The sequence below is a fragment of the Rhinoderma darwinii genome, chromosome 4 (assembly GCF_050947455.1).
Source record: "Rhinoderma darwinii isolate aRhiDar2 chromosome 4, aRhiDar2.hap1, whole genome shotgun sequence".
In the NCBI taxonomy this organism is placed as follows: domain Eukaryota; kingdom Metazoa; phylum Chordata; class Amphibia; order Anura; family Rhinodermatidae; genus Rhinoderma; species Rhinoderma darwinii.
Genome location: NC_134690.1, coordinates 298,684,927 through 298,705,934, shown reverse-complemented (window position 1 = coordinate 298,705,934; position 21,008 = coordinate 298,684,927). Strand labels below are relative to the sequence as shown.

General features: G+C 41.3%; 1 protein-coding gene across 2 annotated transcripts in view; it reads left to right on the top strand.

Moving 5' to 3' along the window:
* Nucleotides 1-825: 825 nt before the first annotated feature.
* TAF5L (TATA-box binding protein associated factor 5 like) overlaps nucleotides 826-21,008 on the top strand; it is a 43,623-nt gene continuing 23,440 nt past the window's right edge. The window contains exons 1-3 of one of the 2 annotated variants that reach the window (XM_075864356.1): nucleotides 826-1,314; nucleotides 11,169-11,313; nucleotides 18,786-18,890. In XM_075864356.1, the coding sequence (XP_075720471.1) occupies nucleotides 11,172-11,313; nucleotides 18,786-18,890 (247 nt within the window). In that variant the 5' untranslated portion in view covers nucleotides 826-1,314; nucleotides 11,169-11,171. The remainder of the gene's footprint in view (nucleotides 1,315-11,168; nucleotides 11,314-18,785; nucleotides 18,891-21,008) is intronic. The other variant, XM_075864355.1, reaches the window with a different exon arrangement.

Sequence of the window (21,008 nt, the reverse complement as noted above, 5' to 3'; positions counted from 1 at the left end):
TGTTTCCGTAACTCCCATAGTAGTGAATGGCAGTTACGGAAGCAGTGTAGCATGCGAGCTACACCGTTTCTGTAACTACCTTTCAGTTCTATGGAGCATACGGAAACAGCGTAAACATGCATAAGGGGATTTGGGACCCCCCCATTCTCTTGATCAATGGGGGTCCCAGAGTTGGGACCCCCTGCTATCAAACACGTATCTCCTATCCTGTAGATAGGTGATATGTTGTGGTGGTAGGACAACCACTTCAAAGGGGTCTGTCTGGTGACACATTCCCTTTAAACGCTATGTACACCTCTGAAATAGTTTTTTTTTAAAATAAACATGTCACTAAACCTGTCAGTGCCGCTGACCTGACGGATTCAGGTCTCAGTGCAAGATACAGCTGCTCTGTATACAGGATACAAAGCGGCTGTATCTCAAAAAGTTTAAATAATTTTTAATAAAAGGTATTTAGAAAATTGCCCCAAACATCCGTGGGTAGATAGGACATCTGGATCATGGACGGGGCCAGGCCAGCACACACAGTAGTGTACATGAGGCATAATTGGTACCAAAATGTAGTTGATCATAAAAGCAATTCTAGAGACATTTTGTAAAACGGTTTCTTTTAGATAAAATACAATCCCAACTGCAGCAAAACTAGTATCTGGTTTGCTGTACTCAGTGCCACAAATATGAGCAAAAAAAAAAATATGCTTTGAAATCTGAGTGGTTCCTATGGCCTACTCTTCGACTATTCGATATTTTCTCAGCCTTATTTCTTATATTGTCTGCCTCTGCAGCCCTGTAGGGAAATGACAGTTGTAAAGAGCAGCCTGAATGCTGCAGACCGGATTGCGAGTGGTTATCCTGTTCATTACATACAGTAGAATTCGTTTCAAAATCCATGACAGGATCACAAGAGAATTACGTTACGGAACCTTCCTTTCACGGGGAAAACAATGAAACGTAGCAGACTACAATAACTTTACTGCGGTCCCACGCAACGTTCCATTTATTCTACGGGCTATGGGAGAGAATAGAAGGCCTAGCAGCGTGAGGTGAGGGCGTGTTAGTTGCCACTCTTCCGGGGAGGCGGCGACGAGGTTTTAACGCTTTCCGTTGCCTTGCATTAGAACAAAAATAGCAGTCGAAAGATGGAAGCCGCTCTTTCAATGGACGTCACCGGAACCCACCGAGACCTTTTCGCGCAGGCCAGTGTCTTACGTTGTTTTAAAGTGTAGGCCGGAAGCCTGTAGTTGAACTTCCTTCGGCGGGCGCCAAAGTATTTCTTGGTCGCGGTCGAAGCATCGAGTGTTACTGCGATGTTCGGTAAGAGTATCTAATCTGTTTCTATGGGGGCGAGCTGGCTGATGAAATTCGTTGTGGTTATATTTACTTGACTTTATCAGGGCAGATTACGGTTTGGTAGCTGTATGCTGCAGTACGCTGCCCCTGTTCTCCAGGTCAACACCCTTGTTCGTGAGCTTTAAAGAGCGTAGATATTATGCGGTTATTTTATTAATAAAGAAAGTAGGTATTATGCAAATATTTTTGGATATTTCGTGTATAAGTTGGTGGGCGGGTTATATTTTTGCGTGAATGAGAGCACTCTTTGTTCGGAGCTTCGTGCCGAGACCCGTTGCTGCAGGTTATGCACATCTTAAACCCCTATCCAGACAGTTTGCGGCAAAATAAACCGCATAAGCCACTTAAAGGGGTATTCCCATGATAGTAAGTGATGACATATCGCTAGGGTCCAATCCGCCAGAATGAAGGCAAGCAGGGTAAGCGCTGCTGCTTCACAGGAGGTGCTCCTGACCATTTCTATGGAGCTGTGTAACTAGAGGTTGGACCCACACCATCATATTTTTTAGCTATACTAGTGATATACTATACCATTATAAGATGGGACTATCCTTTTAGCATAATACAGTTAGGTAGCCAGGCCAATGGTGATAACTTGCCCAAATCTGCTGGTGTGAGCCTGCCACTGTTAGGGCCGGTTCACGTCCGTGTTGGGTTTCGGTCGGGTGAACCCCTCAACGAGAATCCAAACGGAAACCTTAGCTTCTGGTTGCATCGCCGTTGATATCAATGGTGACGGAAGCATTGCTAATGGTTTCCGTTTGTCAACATTCCCGCAGGTTTCCGTTCTTTCGACTAGAATAAATAGCGCAGTCGCAAAGCCTGTGTCCCCCTCCCTACTGTACAAGCCTTATGTTTTGCACTTTAGGTCTCATACACACGGCCAATGCCGTTTATCGGGCCACGATCTAAGGGTCCTAGTGTTCATGTTTGGGTTTGTAACGCCTCAAGAACGATGCCAGAATTGCTATTTTTGGTCACCTCTCCCAAAAAATAGATTAAAAAGCGATCAAAAAGTTGCGTGTACTGCAAAACTATAACTAAAAACACTACAGCCCGTCCCGCAAAAAAACAAGCCCTAACACCACTTCCTTAATGGAAAAATCAAAAAGTTCTGGCTCTTAGAATGTGACACACAAAATAAATCATTTAGGCCCTGTTCACACTGCGTTTTTAAAGATGCAGAAACCGCGTTGGAAAACGCGCCAAAAAACGTCAGAAAATGCCTCTTATTGACTTCAATGGGAGTCAGAGGCGGTTTTTTCCCGCGAGTGGAAAAACCTTTTCACGGGAAGAAGCGATATGCCCTATCTTTAGGCGTTTGCGTCTCTGACCTCCCATTGACATAAAAAAGAGAAAGCGTATTTCGTGGCGTTTTTGCCCACGGCGCTCAATGGCCACAGGCAAAAAACCGCAGCAAACGGCGTGCAGGCAGATCAAAATCTGCCTCAAAATTCCACATGACACTTCACAGTGACATGTCAGAAGTCTGGATTGGTGGGGGTCCGAGCACTGAGACCCCCACCAATCGCTAGAACGAAGCAACTGAAGCCCTCGTGTGAGCGCTCAACTGCTTCGTCTGTTCGGCTTTTTCCGGAAATAAATGTATCGTGTACGGACTCAATAGAAAGTCTATAAGGCTATGTTCACACGGGGTATTTTGCCGAGTTTTTTGACGCGGAAACCGCGTCGCAAAACTCGGCAGAAACGGCCCGAGAACGCCTCCCATTGATTTCAATGGGAGGCGTCGGCGTCTTTTTCCCGCGAGCAGTAAAACTGCCTCGCGGGAAAAAGAAGCGACATGCCCTATCTTCGGGCGCTTCCGCCTCTGACCTCCCATTGACTTCAATGGGAGGCAGGAGAAAGCGTATTTCTCGCTGTTTTATGCCCGCGGCGCTCAATGGCCGCGGGCGAAAAACGGCACGATAATTGCCACGAAAATCGGCGTGCAGGGAGAGGAATATCTGCCTCAAAGTTCCAAACGGAATTTTGAGGCAGATATTCCTCCCCCAAAATACTCGGTGTGAACATAGCCTAAAACTGTACTCTGAAACATCAGCTTTCCGGAAAAAGCCGAACAGACACGAAGTGGCTCAGCACTCACACGAGCGCTTCAGCTGCTTCGTTCTAGCGATTGGTGGGGGTCTCAGTGCTCGGACCCCCCCAATCTAAACCTCTGACATGTCACTGTGACATGTCAGAAGTTTGTCGAACGTTTAGCTACATTTTAAAATAGAAAAGTAATTATATTGTGTAAACTTTTATAATAAAAAAAACAAACAAACCATATACATATGGTATCGTAATATCCGTATCGTGCGGCAGAATAAAGTTAATTTCATTTATAGCGCACGGTGAACACTTAAAAAAATAAACTTTCCTGAACTGCTGTTTTGTGAAAAAAAAATGTGATCAAACAGTCGCATATACCAGAATGGTACCAATGAAAACGAAAGATTGTCCTGCAAAAAATAAGCCCCCGCAAAGCTCCGTCAAAAAAATAGTTATGGCTCTAAGAATATGGCGACACAAGGTGCAGAGTGCTTCAAAAGGGGTATAAGAATGGCCACCATTTATCAGCGTGACACTGGCCACACATCTAATGAATATTATTTATTTACAGCAACACCTACTACCAAGCAAAATTCGCGCTATAAAATCCAAATGGTGCTCCCTCCGTTCTGAGCCCTATAGTGTTCCCAAATGGCAGTTAATGCTCACATTTGTCATTGCCATACCTGGGAGAACCCACTAAACAGTTTGAGGTTTTTGTCTTCTGTGGCACAAACTGGGCATAAGCTAATGCGCACTAAAATGGCATATCAGTGAAAAATTTCAATTTTCACTTTGCACCATCCGTTGTGCTTTAAATTCTGGTAAGAAACACCTGTAGCTCAAAATCCTAACTACACCCCTGTCGTGGAAATCCATCGCTCAAAATATATTAGACTGAAATTTATACGAGTCCAAACAGACTCTCAAGGCCAGACTCCATTAGTCAGTATCCTAATTAGGATATTTCACCGATTATATATCGAGAGAGGAAAAGAAAACACACAGACACGCTGAAATGTTCAAAATGCTCCTCTGAAGGATTTATTACCAAACTCAAACTGTTAAACTGAAATTCAGAAGGGGTGTAGGCTTGAGGTAAACCAATCAGAGACAATGTAACAATATTTGTTATTCAGTAAAAAGCATACAATAAAATACATCCCAGATACATCATTATAATTCTTCACACATTAGGTTTTACAGGCCTTATCTCTTTTGGACACAATGTTCTCGTGGAGATGGGGGAGAGACCTTCCTTCACGCATACTTGCCACCCTCCCATCTCCCTCCCTGTCCATTCTTTACCAACTTCGCATGGGAACCAAGGTCAAAGATAAAACATACGAAATTACTTGTATTAAAGGAACAATGACTTTTCTATTCACTACAATAAAACCAAGATGGGAACTCCAGACAAGATGGCTGCTGCACGAAACTAAATCATTTAAACATTATCATCACTTTCACATATTACATATCTTAGTAATTCGGCATCCTGCTTGATAATTCACAATGTAATTTCATACAGAGAATATAAGCAAATAAATCATCCTTCACACCCCTTAAAGGGAATGTGTCGCTAGAAAAATATTTTTTTTTTTTTAGTTAAACAGTTAGTGTATAAGTGATTAAACATTGTTCTAATTTTTTTAACGAGTCAGGAAATATTATAAATTTAGATTATAATTTATAACTTTTCCCAGTGCTGGTCACTAGATGGAGCAATTCCCAAAATTGCAGCATTGGCATGTGGTAAAGCAACCACATTGCTTTATGCTTCAAAATTTGAGAAAACTCACTCGCTCTAGTGAGCTCACAGAATCCCCCCTCCCTTATCCTGGCTAGTGCCAGGAGAAAGGAGGGGATTGAACGTTCAAACCTCATACACTGTGTGTCGCCATTTTTTGAGCGAATACAGTGTAGTAGGTTTACATACAGTAGTAAACACACAGTAAAACACGTACATACACAGACCTAACTTACCTGCTCCTGCCGCCTTCGCTCCGTCTGCTCCCTCCGCTCCAAGTGCACAAGTCCGGAAGCCGCGACCGGAAGTAGTAATCTTACTGTACGGCCGTGGCTTCCGGTCCATAAGAAAATGGCGCCGGACATCGCTCGGCCGAAGACCTTCAATTTGGACTGTGTGGGAGCGGCGCCCCGTTCGCATTCACTATGGGGCTGTATGTGCCGTATTCCATGTCTGTATGTGTCGTTAATCGACACATACAGAGATGGAAAAAAAAATGGCAGCCCCCATAGACAAGAAAAAGTTAAAAAATAAAAAAAAGTAAAACACAAATAATTTTTTTTATTTTTAATAAAACACTAAAAGCAAATTGATATAAAAATTTTTTTTTTCGTGACACTGGTCCTTTAAAAATGGCCTAAGGGGTGTCGTTTCCAAAATAGGGGTCACTGTCTGGGGGATTGTTTTACTATTTATTCTCAGTCCTACAGTAGTTGGCCAATGCTGTGAAAATCACCAAAATAGGCCACAAATGCTTATGGTGCTCTTTCACTCCTGAGCCCTGCCATATCTTTAGGCAAATGATAAATGCCTTGAGGGGTGTAGTTCCAAAATGGCTTCCCAGGGGTTTCCACTGTACTTGTGCCTCAGGGGTTCACCAAATGCGACATGGTGCCAAATACCAATCCAGGAAATCTGTGCTCCAAAAGCCAAATGGTGCTCCTTACCTTCGAAGTCCTGCCATGTACTCAAACAGCCGTTTAGGGCCACATATGGGGTATTGCCTTACTCAGGAGAAATTGACTCTCAAATGTGTGGTGGTTTTTCTGCTATTACCCCTTGTGAAAATTAAAAATTGGGAGCTAAATCGACATTTTTGGAAAAAATAATTCTAATAAAATTTGTAACACCTGTGGGGTCAAAATGCTCACTACACCCCTAGGTAAATGCCCTGAGGCATGTAGTCTCAAAAAATGGACTCCCTTCTGAGGGGTCTTCAATGTACTGGTACCTCATGGGCTCTGCAAATGTGACATGGCGCCCAAAAACTCTGGAGAAATTTGCTCTACAAATCCTTTTTAATCCTTTTGTAGAAATTAAAATAAAATATTGAAATAAAATTTAGATTTTCATTTTCAATCTACCGAATTAATCAAAAAGCCTTAGGGTTACAGCAAACATTTTGACCCCAAAGGCCTTATTTACACGAGCGTGGCGCATCTCGTATGTGAAAAACTGCAGTTTTTCACGACCAAGGTGCATCTGTGCTCTGCGCTGCAGGACGTGATGTCTCGCATCCCCCATAGATGAGTCTATGGAGGGATGTGTGAACAAATAGGACATGTCCTATTTTCACACGGTCCGTTGAAACAACGGCTGTGTGAAAGGCCACATTGAATTACAATGTTCCGTGGGACGGCCGTTGTTTCAGCGGCCGTCACACAGACGTTTAACACGCTCGTGTAAATAAGGCCTTAGATGAATTCCTTGAAGGTGTAGTTTCCTAAATAGTCGCTTTTTGTAGGGTTTGCACTGTATTGGTCCGTAAGGGATTTTGCAAATGCGACATGGCACCCAAAACCATGCCAGCAACATTTCGGCTGAAAAAGCCAAATGGCGCTCCTTCCTTTCTCAGCTCTGCCATGTTTACAAATAGCCGTCAATGACCGCACATGGGGCATTCCCGTACTGAGGAGAAATTGCAAAATGTCGGGGTGCTTTTTCTCCTTTTATCAAAATGAAAACATTTGAACTAAAACATCATTTCATGAGAAATTTTAGATTCCAATGATTTCAGCAAAAAAAAAACTAGAAAAAAATTGTGTTTTTGGGGGCGTTTCCTATGTTTTGGAACCACAAGACCTCTTCAAACCTGACATAGTACCTAAAATATACTCCAACAAAAAGTGGAACCCCCCAAAGTCCACTATGTACTGCTTCATTTCTGATGCCTGTGTTTTGAGTCAAGTAACACACTGGGGTGACACGTAGGATATTTATAAAAACTGCAGAATCTGGGCAATAAATATTGAGTTGCGTTTCTCTAGTACCTTCTGTGTTAGGGTATGTTCACACGCAGTGTTTTCAGATGTAATTCGGGCATTTTACGCCTCGAATTACGCCTGAAAAAACGCCCCTAATATGCCTACAAACATCTGCACATTGCTTTCAATGGGTTTCACGGTGTGCTGTTCCCACGAGCCTTAAATTTACGCATCGCTGTCAAAATAGGGTGCGTAAAAAGACGCCCGCGAAAAAGTGCATGTCACTTCTTGGGACGTTTTTGGAGGCGTTTTTCATTGAAAAACAGCTCCAATAACGGCCGTAAAAATACGCCACGAAAAACACGAGTTGCTACAAAAACGTCTGAAAATCAGGAGCTGTTTTCACCTGAAAACAGCTACGTATTTTCAGACGTTTTTGGTCACTGCGTGTGAACATACCCTTACAGAGAAAAAAATGGATTAAAAATGAATTTCTTGCAAAAAATGTAATTAGTATATTTTACCGCCACTTTGTTTTTAAATCCTGTGAAATGTCTAAAGGGTTAAACTCTGTAAATGCTGTTTTGAATACTTTGAAGGGTGTAATTTTTTAAATGGGGCTATTTATGGGGTTTCTGATATAGAAGTCACTGCAGATTTAGAAAAAAAAATCTAAATGTTCTCAATTTGTGTTTTTCACAAATACTGCAATGTATCAACCCAAATTTTACTACTAACAAAGTACAATGTGTCACAAGAAAATGTCAATCTCTTGGATAAGTAAAACCATTCCAAAGTTATTAGCACATAAAGTGATTCATGTTTGATTTGAAATAATGAGCTGTGTCCACAAGGCCAAAACTAGCTGTCTCTCCAAGGGGTTAAAAAGGTATTCCCACAAAGTGACATGTCTGTGCAAATCCACTTAAAGGGGTTTTCTAATTTCTGCAAATTTCTTTTTATAGAATGATATGCAATTGTTTAGTATATTTACATAGTCAATTTCCCATGCTTTTCTTCTTGGTCATTCAATGGGAACTCGCATTGTGTGAAAATCCAATGCCGTAATGTTATGGACACCGGTGCACAGCTCTTTTAGAATACAGAGCTCTGATACGCAAACTGTATGGCCCCATGCGCCCAAAACCCCTCTTCATCATTTGTTAGGTGGACCCCAGTAGATGCAGCGGAGATGATGACATTTTGGGGCCTGGTGCTGCATATGGGACTAGTGAGGAAGCCAGAGATTAGGCAATACTGGAGTGCGGATATTTTGTACAACATCCCAATTTACCGCTTGGCCATGTCCCAGACTTGCTTTGAAGCGATTTTAAAATTCTTGCATTATAATGATAATGCACAGTGCCCGCCCCAGGACGACCCCACATTTGACAGTCTATATGAAAATTAGGCCAGTCATTGGTAATGTCATTAGGCCAGTCATTGGCAGCACAAAACTTTCACAAGTGCACACCCCCGATAAATATATTTCCATAGAAGAGTCCCTTGTTCATTTTAAGGGGAGGCTTAAATTCTGCCAATACCTGCCCAATAAGAGGGCAAGGTATGGAATTAAACTGTACAAACTGTGTGAGAGTACATCTGGGTATGCACACAGGATTAGGGTTTATGAAGGGAAGGACCCTATTATTGAACCACAAGAATACCCCCCCCCCCCCCCCCTGTCCTGGGGGTTAGTGGGAAAATATTGTGGGATTTAATACACCCATTGCTGGATGAGGGTTATCACCTTTACGTGGATAACTTCTATATCAGCATCCCACTATTTAGGTGCCTTTCTGCCAGAAGTACTGTAGGGTGTGGTACTGTGCGCAAAAATCAGAGAGGCCGCCCTAAAACACTGCTTAGCCAAAGCCTCAGAAGGGGTGAGGGCAGGGAACTATGCAGCGAGAACATGCTGTTCGTCAAATATAAGGACAAGAGGGATGTCCTTATATTGATCACAATTGATGGCAGCGGCAGCACCCCTGTCCCCGAACGAGGTACCACCACAGTGACCCACAAGCCCAATTGAATCCTGGGCTGTAATAAGTACATGGGCGGGGTTGATCTCTGATCAAGTACTGAAGCCGTATGGTGCCCTGCGGAAAACAAAGGTGTGGTAGAAAAAGCTGGCCATGCACATTATACAGATGGCATTGTATAACGCTTACGTGCTATCCCGATGTGCAGGCCGGACAGGGACATTCCTTAACTTTCAATAGGTGTTGATCAAGGCACTTCTATTTGGGAACCAGGCAGGGGAGGGCCCAAGTACATCTCCTGGTATCGATGGTCCACATATTGTACCATGGCAACACTTCCCCAATGAAGTGCCCCAAATTGCAAAGAAGGGAAGGACACAAAAAAAGGTGCAGTGTGTGTTCCAAAAGGGGAATTAAAAAAATATACTATTTACCACTGTGAAACCTGCCCCGAAAAACCAGGCCTGTGTATCAAGGATTGCTTCAAAGAGTACCATACATCCATAAATTAGTAATTTCATGCTTCATTAACCCCTTTTATTATACCAAAATCAACATTGCGTCCACACACATATCCAGCTAAATCCTAGTTCCAAAAGTCAAATGGCGCTTCTGAGCCCTGCCGTGTGTCCGAACAGCCGTTTATTACCACATGTGGGGTATTGTTTTACTCGGGAGAAATTGCTTTACAAATGTTGTGGCGCTTTTTCTCCTTTTAGTCCTGGTGGAAATTCGAAAATTAGCTAAATCTACCTCCTTTTTGAAAAAATTTAGATTTTCATTTTCACGGCCTAATTCCAATAATTTCTGCAAAAAACCTGTGGTGTCAAAATGCTCACTACACCCCTAGATAATTTCCTCAAGGGGTGTTTCCAAACTAGTGCCACTTGTGGGGGGTTTCCACTGTTTTGGCACCGCAAGAGCCCTGCAAACTAGACATGGTGCCTAAAATATTGTCTACTAAAAAAGGAGGCCCCAAAATCCACCAGGTGCTCCTTTTCTTCTGAGGCCTGTGGCTTCAGTCCATTAGCACACTAGGGCCACATGTGGGGTATTTCCTAAAACTGCAGAATCTGGGCAATAAATATTCATTTGAATTTATCTGGTAAAACCTTCCGTGTTACAAAAAAAATGGATTAAAAATGAAATGTGTAAATTTCACCTCTACTTTTGCTTTAATTCCTGTGACACGTCTAAAGGCTTAATACATTTTCTAAATTTTGAATACTTTCAGGGGTGCAGTTTTTAAAATGGCGTGACTTGTAGGGTTTGTATTGTGTAGGCCCCTCAAAACCACTTCACAACTGAACTGGTCCCTTTAAAATTAGCCTTTTGAAAATGTGAGAAATTGCTGCTAAAGTTCTAAGCCTTGTAACGTCCTAGAAAAATAAAAGCATGTTCAAAAAATTATGCCAATCTAAAGTAGACATATGGGGGATGTTTAATTAGGAACAATTTTGTGTGGTATAACCGCCTGTCTTACAAGCAGATACATTTAAATAGATCATTGTTGCAATTTTTTGCTAAATTTTGGTGTTTTTCACAATTAAATACTGAATGTATCGACCAAATTTTACCACTATCTTAAAGTCCAATGTGTCACAAGAAAACAATCTCAGAATCGCTTGGATAGGTACGTTTTCTGAAGTTATTACCACAAAGTGAAACATGTCAGATTTGAAAAATGAGGCTCTGTCAGGAAGGTCAAAAGTGGCCAAAGAGGGAAGGGGTTAAAATAGCATTAGTTTGATGTTGCTTATTTTGGTGTTTTTTTTTTGTTTCCCCCATTCTTATTACTTTTTTTGCCCCATGTTCTCCTTTCTGTAGACAATGAAGCGAGTTCGCACAGAGCAGATTCAGTTGGCTGTGACCTGCTATCTCAAACGCCGTCATTACATTGATGTAGATGGATCCCTAAAGCAAGGGCTTCGACTTTGCCAGAATGCAGAGGAAATGGCATCTAATCTATCTGGTAGGTGGACAATTTATTATATTTGGAGTTGTGAAAACCAGAGATTAGAGTGTAGCATGTTTGTACAGTTTGCGATCATAATATACACTTTGAAAATATTCTATTTACACCAGGCACTGTACCGTAAAAGAACATCAAAGGGAAGTCAAACACTTTTGCCCCCCCCCCCCCCCCCCTAACATGATAACCTTTTAGAAAGGTCTAGGAGAAGCCAGTGAATACATCTGTTAGAATCCTTTTTTACTATGATGCCAAATCTATGTTTGTGTCATGTGCCGTCTGCGAATTAGACTTTTTTTTTTTTTTTTTTTTTTTTTTATAGTAAGTTAATTATTTCTATTACATATATTTTTTTAGTTTTTTGCTGTGGTCTTTTTTTTTGTTTTTGTTTTCCACATGCTGGAAAGTATTACAAATTAAATACTTTGACATGTTTTCCTATGTTGGCCACCAGAGGGAGCACTTCCCAGAATTACAGCAAGGTGAATAAGGCAAAGCAACCTGACTCACAGCTGCCGTAAATGTGGGAGGGAATCTCACCCCCCCCTCCTACAAGCCAGGAAAAGGTGTCTTCAAATTGTTAAGCATTGTCCGGCTGCCATTTTGGGTGTGATTCTGCAGCTGGCAGAAGCTATAGGACACACCAAAAGGCTAAGGGTATGTTCACACGCTTACCATACAAAGGGAAAACCGCTCCTGATTTTCAGCCATTTTTTAACCAAACTCGCTTTTTTGGCGTCCTTTTTTACGGCCGTTTTTGGAGCTGTTTTTCTGTAGAGTCAATGAAAAATGGCTCCAAAAACGTCCAAAGAAGTGATATGCACTTCTTTTTGGCGGGTGTCTCTTTACGTGCCGTTTTTGGAAAACGGCCGCGTAAAAAACGCCCCGTCGGAACAGAACGCCGTATTTCCCATTGAAACCAATGGGCAGATGTTTGTAGGTGTTCTGCTTCCGATTTTTCAGGACATTTACAGCCCGAAAAACAGCTGAAAACACTGCGTGTGAACATACCATTCTCTTTTGCGAGTGTTTTTTTTTTTTTTTTTTTTTTTTAAAAACTGCTGCGTAAAAAAACGTACCGTCGCAACAGACCGCCGTTTTTCCCCATCAATGGGCAGATGTTTGGAGATTTTCTGCTTCCGACTTTTCGGCCGTTTACGCCTGAAAAACAGCCGAAAATAAGCGGTATGGACATGCCCTAAATGTACTACCCTGACCACAAAGTAGAGGCTACAGGCCCCTAGTGCCATATGTTTACAGCACACTACACCAAGGGGTTAAATCTTGAATAACCTCTTAAATATTGGTGAGCATTTGTCACTATTTTTTTTTAGGGCAGAAACTGTCGGAAACCGTGCCAAAAAAAAGTCCCATTTCTCCCTCTATTGATTTAAGAGGCAGGGGAAAAAACGGGCCGTTCGTTTTGGAGCGTTATTTGAATAGGTTTTTGCATTTGTTTAATTAGAACGGGAAAGTACTAAAAAGAATGAACATGATTATTAATGGGAAGAAAATATAAAAAAAGGCATGATGAATTTTTCGTGTTTGGTAGACATTGTATGAACAGATTTTCTTTGTAGTTAATGAGGAAATAAACACAAATTCCATAGAAACAGACGCCTTTGGAAATTCCTGTGCTTGATAGACCTGGAATGTACAGGATCTATGTGTAGTTTATAGTGGAATGTACAGGATCTATGTGTAGTTTATAGTGGAATGTACAGGATCTGTGTAGTTTATAGTGGAATGTACGGGATCTGTAGTTTATAGTGGAATGAACAGGATCTATGTGTAGTTTATAGTGGAATGTACGGGATCTGTGTAGTTTATAGTGGAATGTACAGGATCTATGTGTAGTTTATAGTGGAATGAACAGGATCTATGTGTAGTTTATAGTGGAATGTACGGGATCTGTGTAGTTTATAGTGGAATGTACAGGATCTATGTGTAGTTTATAGTGGAATGTACAGGATCTGTGTAGTTTATAGTGGAATGAACAGGATCTGTGTAGTTTATAGTGGAATGTACGGGATCTGTGTAGTTTATAGTGGAATGAACAGGATCTATGTGTAGTTTATAGTGGAATGTACGGGATCTGTGTAGTTTATAGTGGAATGTACAGGATCTATGTGTAGTTTATAGTGGAATGTACAGTATCTATGTGTAGTTTATAGTGGAATGAACAGGATCTGTGTAGTTTATAGTGGAATGTACGGGATCTGTGTAGTTTATAGTGGAATGAACAGGATCTATGTAGTTTATAGTGGAATGTACAGGATCTATGTGTAGTTTATAGTGGAATGTACAGTATCTATGTGTAGTTTATAATGCTGTTCCATGACTCAGAACTGATACATTTCTTTGCATGTCACATGATGCAGACAGGGGTGACGTTTAATGAAGATGTAGGTTGAATGCAATATATGAAAACTGGAAGCCTGTCAACTTTTAGGTAGACATTTAGGCCTCATGCACACTTCAGTTTTTTCCTTCAGGGTGCTATCCGTTTTTGTCACTGATAGCACCCTGAACCCATTCATTGCAATGGCCCCATGCACACTTCCGTTATTTAAACGGATCCGTTGTTCCGTTCCGTGCAAAGTAGAGCATGTCCTACTTTGCTCAGTGATTCAGTGACCGTGTGGCCCATAGAAGTCAATGGGTCAGTGAAAAAAACGGATGGCACACTGAAGGCTTCCGTGTGCTGTCCGTTTTTTACTGATCCGTTGCCATAGCAACGGCTGGGTGGGACAAAGTTCACAGACTCAGTCTACAGTAGCCAGTCAGTTCTGAAGATGGATGTGGAAGGAATGATAGCATTGGTGCAGGATCACCCAGAACTGTGGGATACGCGCACAGAATGCTACCACGACCGTTATAAAAAGGACACCGCGTGGGAGGAGCTTGCCAAGGAGCTTTTGACACGCAGATGGCAGAAGGGAACTAGTGCCCAGCGTCACAAAATAAGTAAGTAAATGCACACATTGCACTGCTTGTTTTCTGAGCACGCTTTTCTTTTGTTCCATTGTAAGTAATTCTCAGTAGGTAAACTTTACACACCCACAGTAATGTTATTTTCGCATTCACCTGCTGTCTTATAACATGTGCTTTGCAATCCCAAAATTCTGACCGGTATAGACTTTGCGCAGTTTCAAGTGTGTCTGAGGATAGCGTAGACCTTGCACAGTTGTATTCTGTATTATTTCTAGTAGAGATGAGCGAACTTATGAAAAGTTCGGTTCGGCTAGTTCGCCGAATTTCACGAAAAAGTTCGATTCGGACCGAACTAGTTCTGACCGAACCTGTAATTTCCGTGCGCCGAGCATGGTACTGTCCAGGGTGCTGATAGAGTTAATGGGCTGCACTAACAACCTTGACAGTACCATGCTCGGCGCGCGGAAAATAAAATTTTATTGTCATAAAAAATATATATAAATACGTTCATACTTACATTCCTCCTGTCCGGCCTCCAGCGATGACGTTTCATCCATGTCACCGCTCGCTGCAGCCAATCACAGGCTGTAGTGGCGGTCACGCTCGTCACGTGACCGCCTCTGCAGCCAATCACAGGCTGCCGCGGCCTCTGCAGCCAATCACACGCTCCTCTCCTGAAATATTCAGTGCTGCCTTAAACTCTATGGACAGGTCAGGATCCTGTTTCTTTTAAATGCTGCACTGTAGCGCAGCCTTATATCGTGGATCGAGCGGGTTCCCCAGCAGCATTTAAAAGAAACAGGATCCTGACCACAGAGTTTAAGGCAGCACAGAGTATTTCAGGAGATGAGCACGGGCAGCCGGTCGTTTTTCCGAGCCGTGCTCCCATTATAAAGTATAGGAGCACGGCCCGTAAAATAAAATAAAAAAACATGTTCTAGCTTTTTAAACGGCTCGGCTCGGCCACCTTCCCGTGAGAAAACGGGAAGGTACCCGTGGCTAACAGAAGTCTATGGGCCCGCTATTTCTGGTCGTAATTACGACCCGTAAATCCAAAGTAAGCCAAGCAGAGTAATCTCAAACTGTTCTCTATGCTCTGAAAGCTAAGAAAACCGCACCAAAAACTTCTTGTAAACTTCCTATGGGTGTTTCCTGGGACATGTGACAGGTTCAAGTCAAGTTCACATCCGTTTTTTTAAACTGAAACACGGAACGGAAACGGAGTGCACACGGAAACAAAAACGGACACACGGATCCATCAAAAACGGCCGCTAAAACGGTGATGGAAGTGTGCATGAGGCCTTAGAAAGTAAACAATTAAAAAACAACAATTCAGCTGAAGATAAAATACATATATGCTGTGCCAATTTGTCAGCTCAGTCTGGAGAAGCAACATATATTCTAACATGACGTACTAAACAGTGAAGTGGCAGAGTGTGAGGGTAGAGGAGGGCTACAGAAAGCAAAGAGAAACTAGTTTTATGTTCACACACAGAGGTTTTATAAATATTGCATGCTGTCGAAAAAATATAATGAATTTAACCCATTTCAATGCAAATGGTGAAAGCTGCACTTGAATCCACTCCCAGACATGGATGAGCCAGTCAGTTACATGTATAGTCAGGGACAATAATTGCATGTACAGCAGTAATACTGGATAACTAACATAATTATCCACATTCACGGCTCATCAATTTCTTATAGACTTAAATCTGCACCAAAGGCCGGCATAGAACATTGGGATGTGCACTGAGATAAGAAAGAGAGATGCAAAGACCATAAATATGGTGACCGTGTATATCCATAAAGAACTATCATACCAAAACTAGTTCACGGATCCAGTGGCACCTGTTTATTAGAAATGTGTTCATTGTCAATAACTATACATATACAAGTCCAGGCCTATCAAGCAGAGGAAAATTATTAGACCACTATTTCTATGGAATATGTGTTCATTCCACTATAAACTGCACAAATATCCTGTTCATTCTGGAAAATAATTGCGTATCTGTTTCTACGGAATATGTGTTCATTCTACTATAAACGACACAAATATCCTGTTCATTCCAGGTCTATAAAGCACATGAAAAAATTTTACACATCTGTTTCTATGGAATTTGTGTTTATTTTCTCATTAGCTACAAAGAAAATCCGTTAATTCCATGTTTTTGAAACCAACTCTTTATATATTTTCGCCCATTACTAATATTGTTCATTCTTTTTCTTCATTCATTTGTCCCATTTAAAATGGCTTAAAAAAATTGTCAGATTTTTTTTTTCTGCTTGGCAAAAAACAGTGCACATACCCCAAATTGTCAGTCCAGTTATACTCTCCAGCCCAAACCAACATCGAGCATGGAAAGACGCTTCTGCACTCCCCGGAGAGTATCATGCACAGGTCCAATTAATTAGAATTAGACCATGCACAATTCTCCCCGGGCGTCGTACAGTTGCCACGGCAATAATACCGCCCAGCGTGCAGGAGCGTCTCTATACGCCCCCAATGTTAGTTCGGGCGAAAGAGTATAACTGGACTGACACTTTTTAGTGTCCTTCTTACTTGTTTCTCAGTTTTATAACCACCACTTCTTTCTGTGTTTTTTAAGAGTTTTTGAATAGAAAAAAATTTACATTTCATACAGGGACTGTCACCTATTTTTTTCCTAGACTTCTGAATAAATGAACTACCACGTAGTGCAGTGATAAACAGAGGCAGATGTATGCTTGTTAGGGCATGTTCACACGTAGTGACCAAAAACGTCTGAAAATACGGAGCTGTTTTCAGGCGAAAACCGCTCCTGATTTTCAGACGTTTCTTTTTTAACCACTCGCGTTTTTCGCTGCGTTTTTTACGGCCGTTTTTGGAGCTGTTTTTCAATGGAGTCAATGAAAAACGCCTCCAAAAACGTCCCAAGAAGTGTCCTGCACTTCTTTTGACGAGCCGTCATTTTACGTGCAGTATTTTGACAGCGACGTGTAAAATAGAGGCTCGTGGGAACAGAACCTCGTAATTCCCATTGAAAGCAATGGGCAGATGTTTGTAGGCGTATTAGGGGCGTAATTCGAGGCGTAAAACGCCCGAATTACGTCTGAAAACACTGCGTGTAAACATACCCTGAGGAAGCTTGAAAAAAATAGGCGTCACGGTTTGTTTTTCAGAATGGATTGAGGTCTTGTTAGATGAAAATATTTCTTAACAAAAATAATTAAGACCTTTTTAGGGGGACTTCACACAGAGTTTTTGGCCGAGTTTTTTTGACTCGGAAACCGCGCTGCAAAATGTGCCAAAAAACGGCCGAAAATGCCTCCCATTGATTTCAATGGGAGGCAGAGGAGTTATTTTTTTTTTTTTTTTTGCCACGAGCGGAAAAACCGGCTTGCGGGAAAAAGCAGGGACATGCCCTATCTTCGGGCAATTACGCCTCTGACCTCCCATTGACATCATTGGGAGGAAGAGAAAGCGTATTTCGCAGCATTTTATGCCCACGGCGCTCAATGGTCACGGGCGAATAACGCTGCGAAAATTTGGTGTGCAGGCAGAGGAAAATCTGCCTCAAAATTCCAAACTGAAGTTTGAGGCAGATTTTCCTCCTGCAAAACAACTCAGTGTGAATCCAGCCTTAAAGGAGTTGACCAAGAGTTAAAGAAATAAAAGTAGCTGCAGGTAATGTTATGTAATAAAATCACACACTAGTCACCTGTTAAATCCCCTGCTTCTCCAGCTCCGATGCTTTGCTGTTTCCAGTCACTTATTATTTTCCAGGAGTGACCTGGAATGATGCACAGTACATCCATGTGATTAGCTGTTGCAGTCACGTGGATGAACAGCACGTCACTCCTCCAGGAAAATAGACAAACTTTGGCTGGGTATCGGCACTGGAGCAGCAGGTGATTTAAAAGGTGACTAATGTGTTAATTTTTTTTATTTTATAACTATTCCAGCAGCTACTTTCCCATGTTTAAAGGGGTTTTCCCATCTTGGTCATTTATGGTTTATCCACAGGATGTGCTGTAAATGTCCGATAGGTGCGGGTCCCAGATGTCACCTATCTCTACAACTCGGCCCCCATCCTACCTTGTCCCGCTGTCGCTGCTATTCAGCCACTGACTGACGAGGTGTCAGTCAGTGGAAACAGAGTATGGAAACAGCCGAGCTCTTAAAGAAGTAAATGGGAGTTATGGGAACAGCATAACATGGCGATCTACGCTATTTTCGGAACTCTGGTACGCTGTTTCTGAAACTCTCATTCACTTTTATGGTATTTAAGGAAACCGGGTAGCTCAGCGAGCTATGCAGTTCCTGTACTTCCGACCGCTTCGTCAGTCAGTGGTGAGAGATCATTGGCAGCGGGGCAAGGTAGGACAAGGGCCCTGTTCTAGAGAGAGGTGCCCACCTATCAGGCATTTGTCATATCCTGTGGATATGCCATAAAGGTCCAAGATGTAAAAACCCCTTTGAGTCTTAATCAAACAATCCTCTTTAACCAACTGAAGTCTATCAAATAATATTTCATTCTTTTTCATTATCTCCTTTTTAGTACAAGCAGAATCTAGTTGTTCAAATATTGTATCTTCAGCACCATGTCAAGTAGAACCACAACAATACGAATTGCAGTTTGCACGGCTTCGGAATTTTCTTTCTGGTTAGTGATTTTAAGCGAATGTCTCTTGAATATCATGTTAGATTCATTATATTTGACAGTTCTGTACACTTATAAAAGCTCTGTGTTCAATGTTTTAGGTTATTTTAAACATTTTCTAATTTTGATTTATTAAAAATTTTAGCAAAATCGTTTGCTATGAGCTGATTCCGTTAGTTCAGCTGGAGAGTGGATCCTGTTTGTGTCTAACATACAGGACCACCATAATATTGATCCAAATCTAAGTTCATCTAGTTCATAGAGGATACATAGAAGCAGTGTTAGAAAAACGAAACCAATTTTTTTATAAAAGTCAATTACATTTTTGTCACTTTTTTTTTTTAAAGAGGCTCTGTCACCACATTATAAGTGCCCTATCTCCTACATAAGGAGATGGGCGCTATAATGTAGGTGACAGTGCTTTTTATTTCGAAAAACAATATATTTTTACCACTTTATGAGCGTTTTGTTTTTTTTTTGTTTTTTTAGCTTTATGCTAATGAGTTTCTTAATGCCCAAGTGGGCGTGTTTTTACTTTAGACCAAGTGGGCGTTGTACAGAGGAGTGTATCTTTTCTGTGAGATTTCCAGCAAGGCAAACGTAATCTCGTTTTAAATGACGACTGTTTACATCGTAATATCGCGAGATTACGTTTGCCTTGCTGGAAATCTCACAGAAAAGATTCAGACGTGTCAGGATTCTGAATACACATCACGTCCTGGCTGGAGGTAATGTATATTCATTGTCAGGACACTGCAGTAATGTTATAGTGTGTGTATGTAGCTGCACATAGCGATATAGCTATATCGCTAGTGCAGTGTAAATGAATGGAGAGAAGTGTATGACCCTGATTGGTCAGAGTCATACACTCCTCTGTACAATGCCCTCTTGGTCTAAAGTAAAAACATGCCCACTTGGGCATTAAAAAACAAATTAGCATAAAGCTAAAAATCGCTCATAAATTGGTAAAAATCGTTTTTCCAAATAAAAAGCACTGCTGTCACCTACATTATAGTGCCCATCTCCTTATGTAGGAGATAGGGCACTTATAATGTGGTGACAGTCTTTTTAAATCACCTAGAACGGGGAAAAAAATCTTTGTAATTTTTTGGGGTTTTTTACTACTTTTACTAGGAAAAAACATATGTAATAAAATTTATTGTGTCGCTACATTGCCATAACTTTTATTTTTCCATTGAGTGGTATGAGGGCTAATTTTTTGTGGGATGAGCTGTAGATTTTAATGGTTACCACGTTGGGGTACATGTGTGTTTTTTGGATCAGCTTTATATTCCTTTTTTTTTGGGGGGGCGGGTGGGAATTAGGTATTTTTGTACGGTGTTCACCATGCAGTTTAAGCTTTTTTTCTAATAGGTCAGATGTGTTTACAGACGCTTGATACTAATTATGTTTATTTTTCTACAATTCTTTAGCAGGAAAAGGTTTATTTTTAACTTTTTAATTTTTTTTCTACATAAAACTTCCTTTTTTATTTTTCCATTCATTTTTGTGTGTGTGTGTATATATGTGTATATATATATATATATATATATATATATATATATATATATATATATATATATACACACACACACACTCCATTTTGGAAAAATGCTGTAAAGGGAGGCCTTGTTCATACTGCGTGTATTCTCACGTTTGTGCCACGTTTTACGTGTTAAACTCATGCTTGACATCAATGGGAAAATGCATTGTAGCGCATACAACGCGGTTTCTTTACGTGTGCGTGGTTTGAAAACGCATCATATAAAAAAAGCATCAGGTCAATTCTTGGCATGTAAAACGTGCTGACAACACGCCAAATTCCCATAGTCATTAGGAGTCCTTATTACATGCCTAAAAAACGCATGCACTTTAAAAAGCGCTGTGCAAAAACGCTAGCGTTTACACGGTTTTGTTTTTTTGAGCGCCGTGTGAACAAGGCCTAAGAAGACAGATGCACGCCTGTGTGTATATTTATATAGTTAATACAGAGATCTCTCGTGATCTTTTTATATTAGAACTCTTAAGGGTCAGTTCACACAGAGTTTTGACGTGGAAACCGCGTTGGGAATTGCGCCAAAAAACTTCCCAAAATGCCTCCCATTGATATTTTTTTCGCGA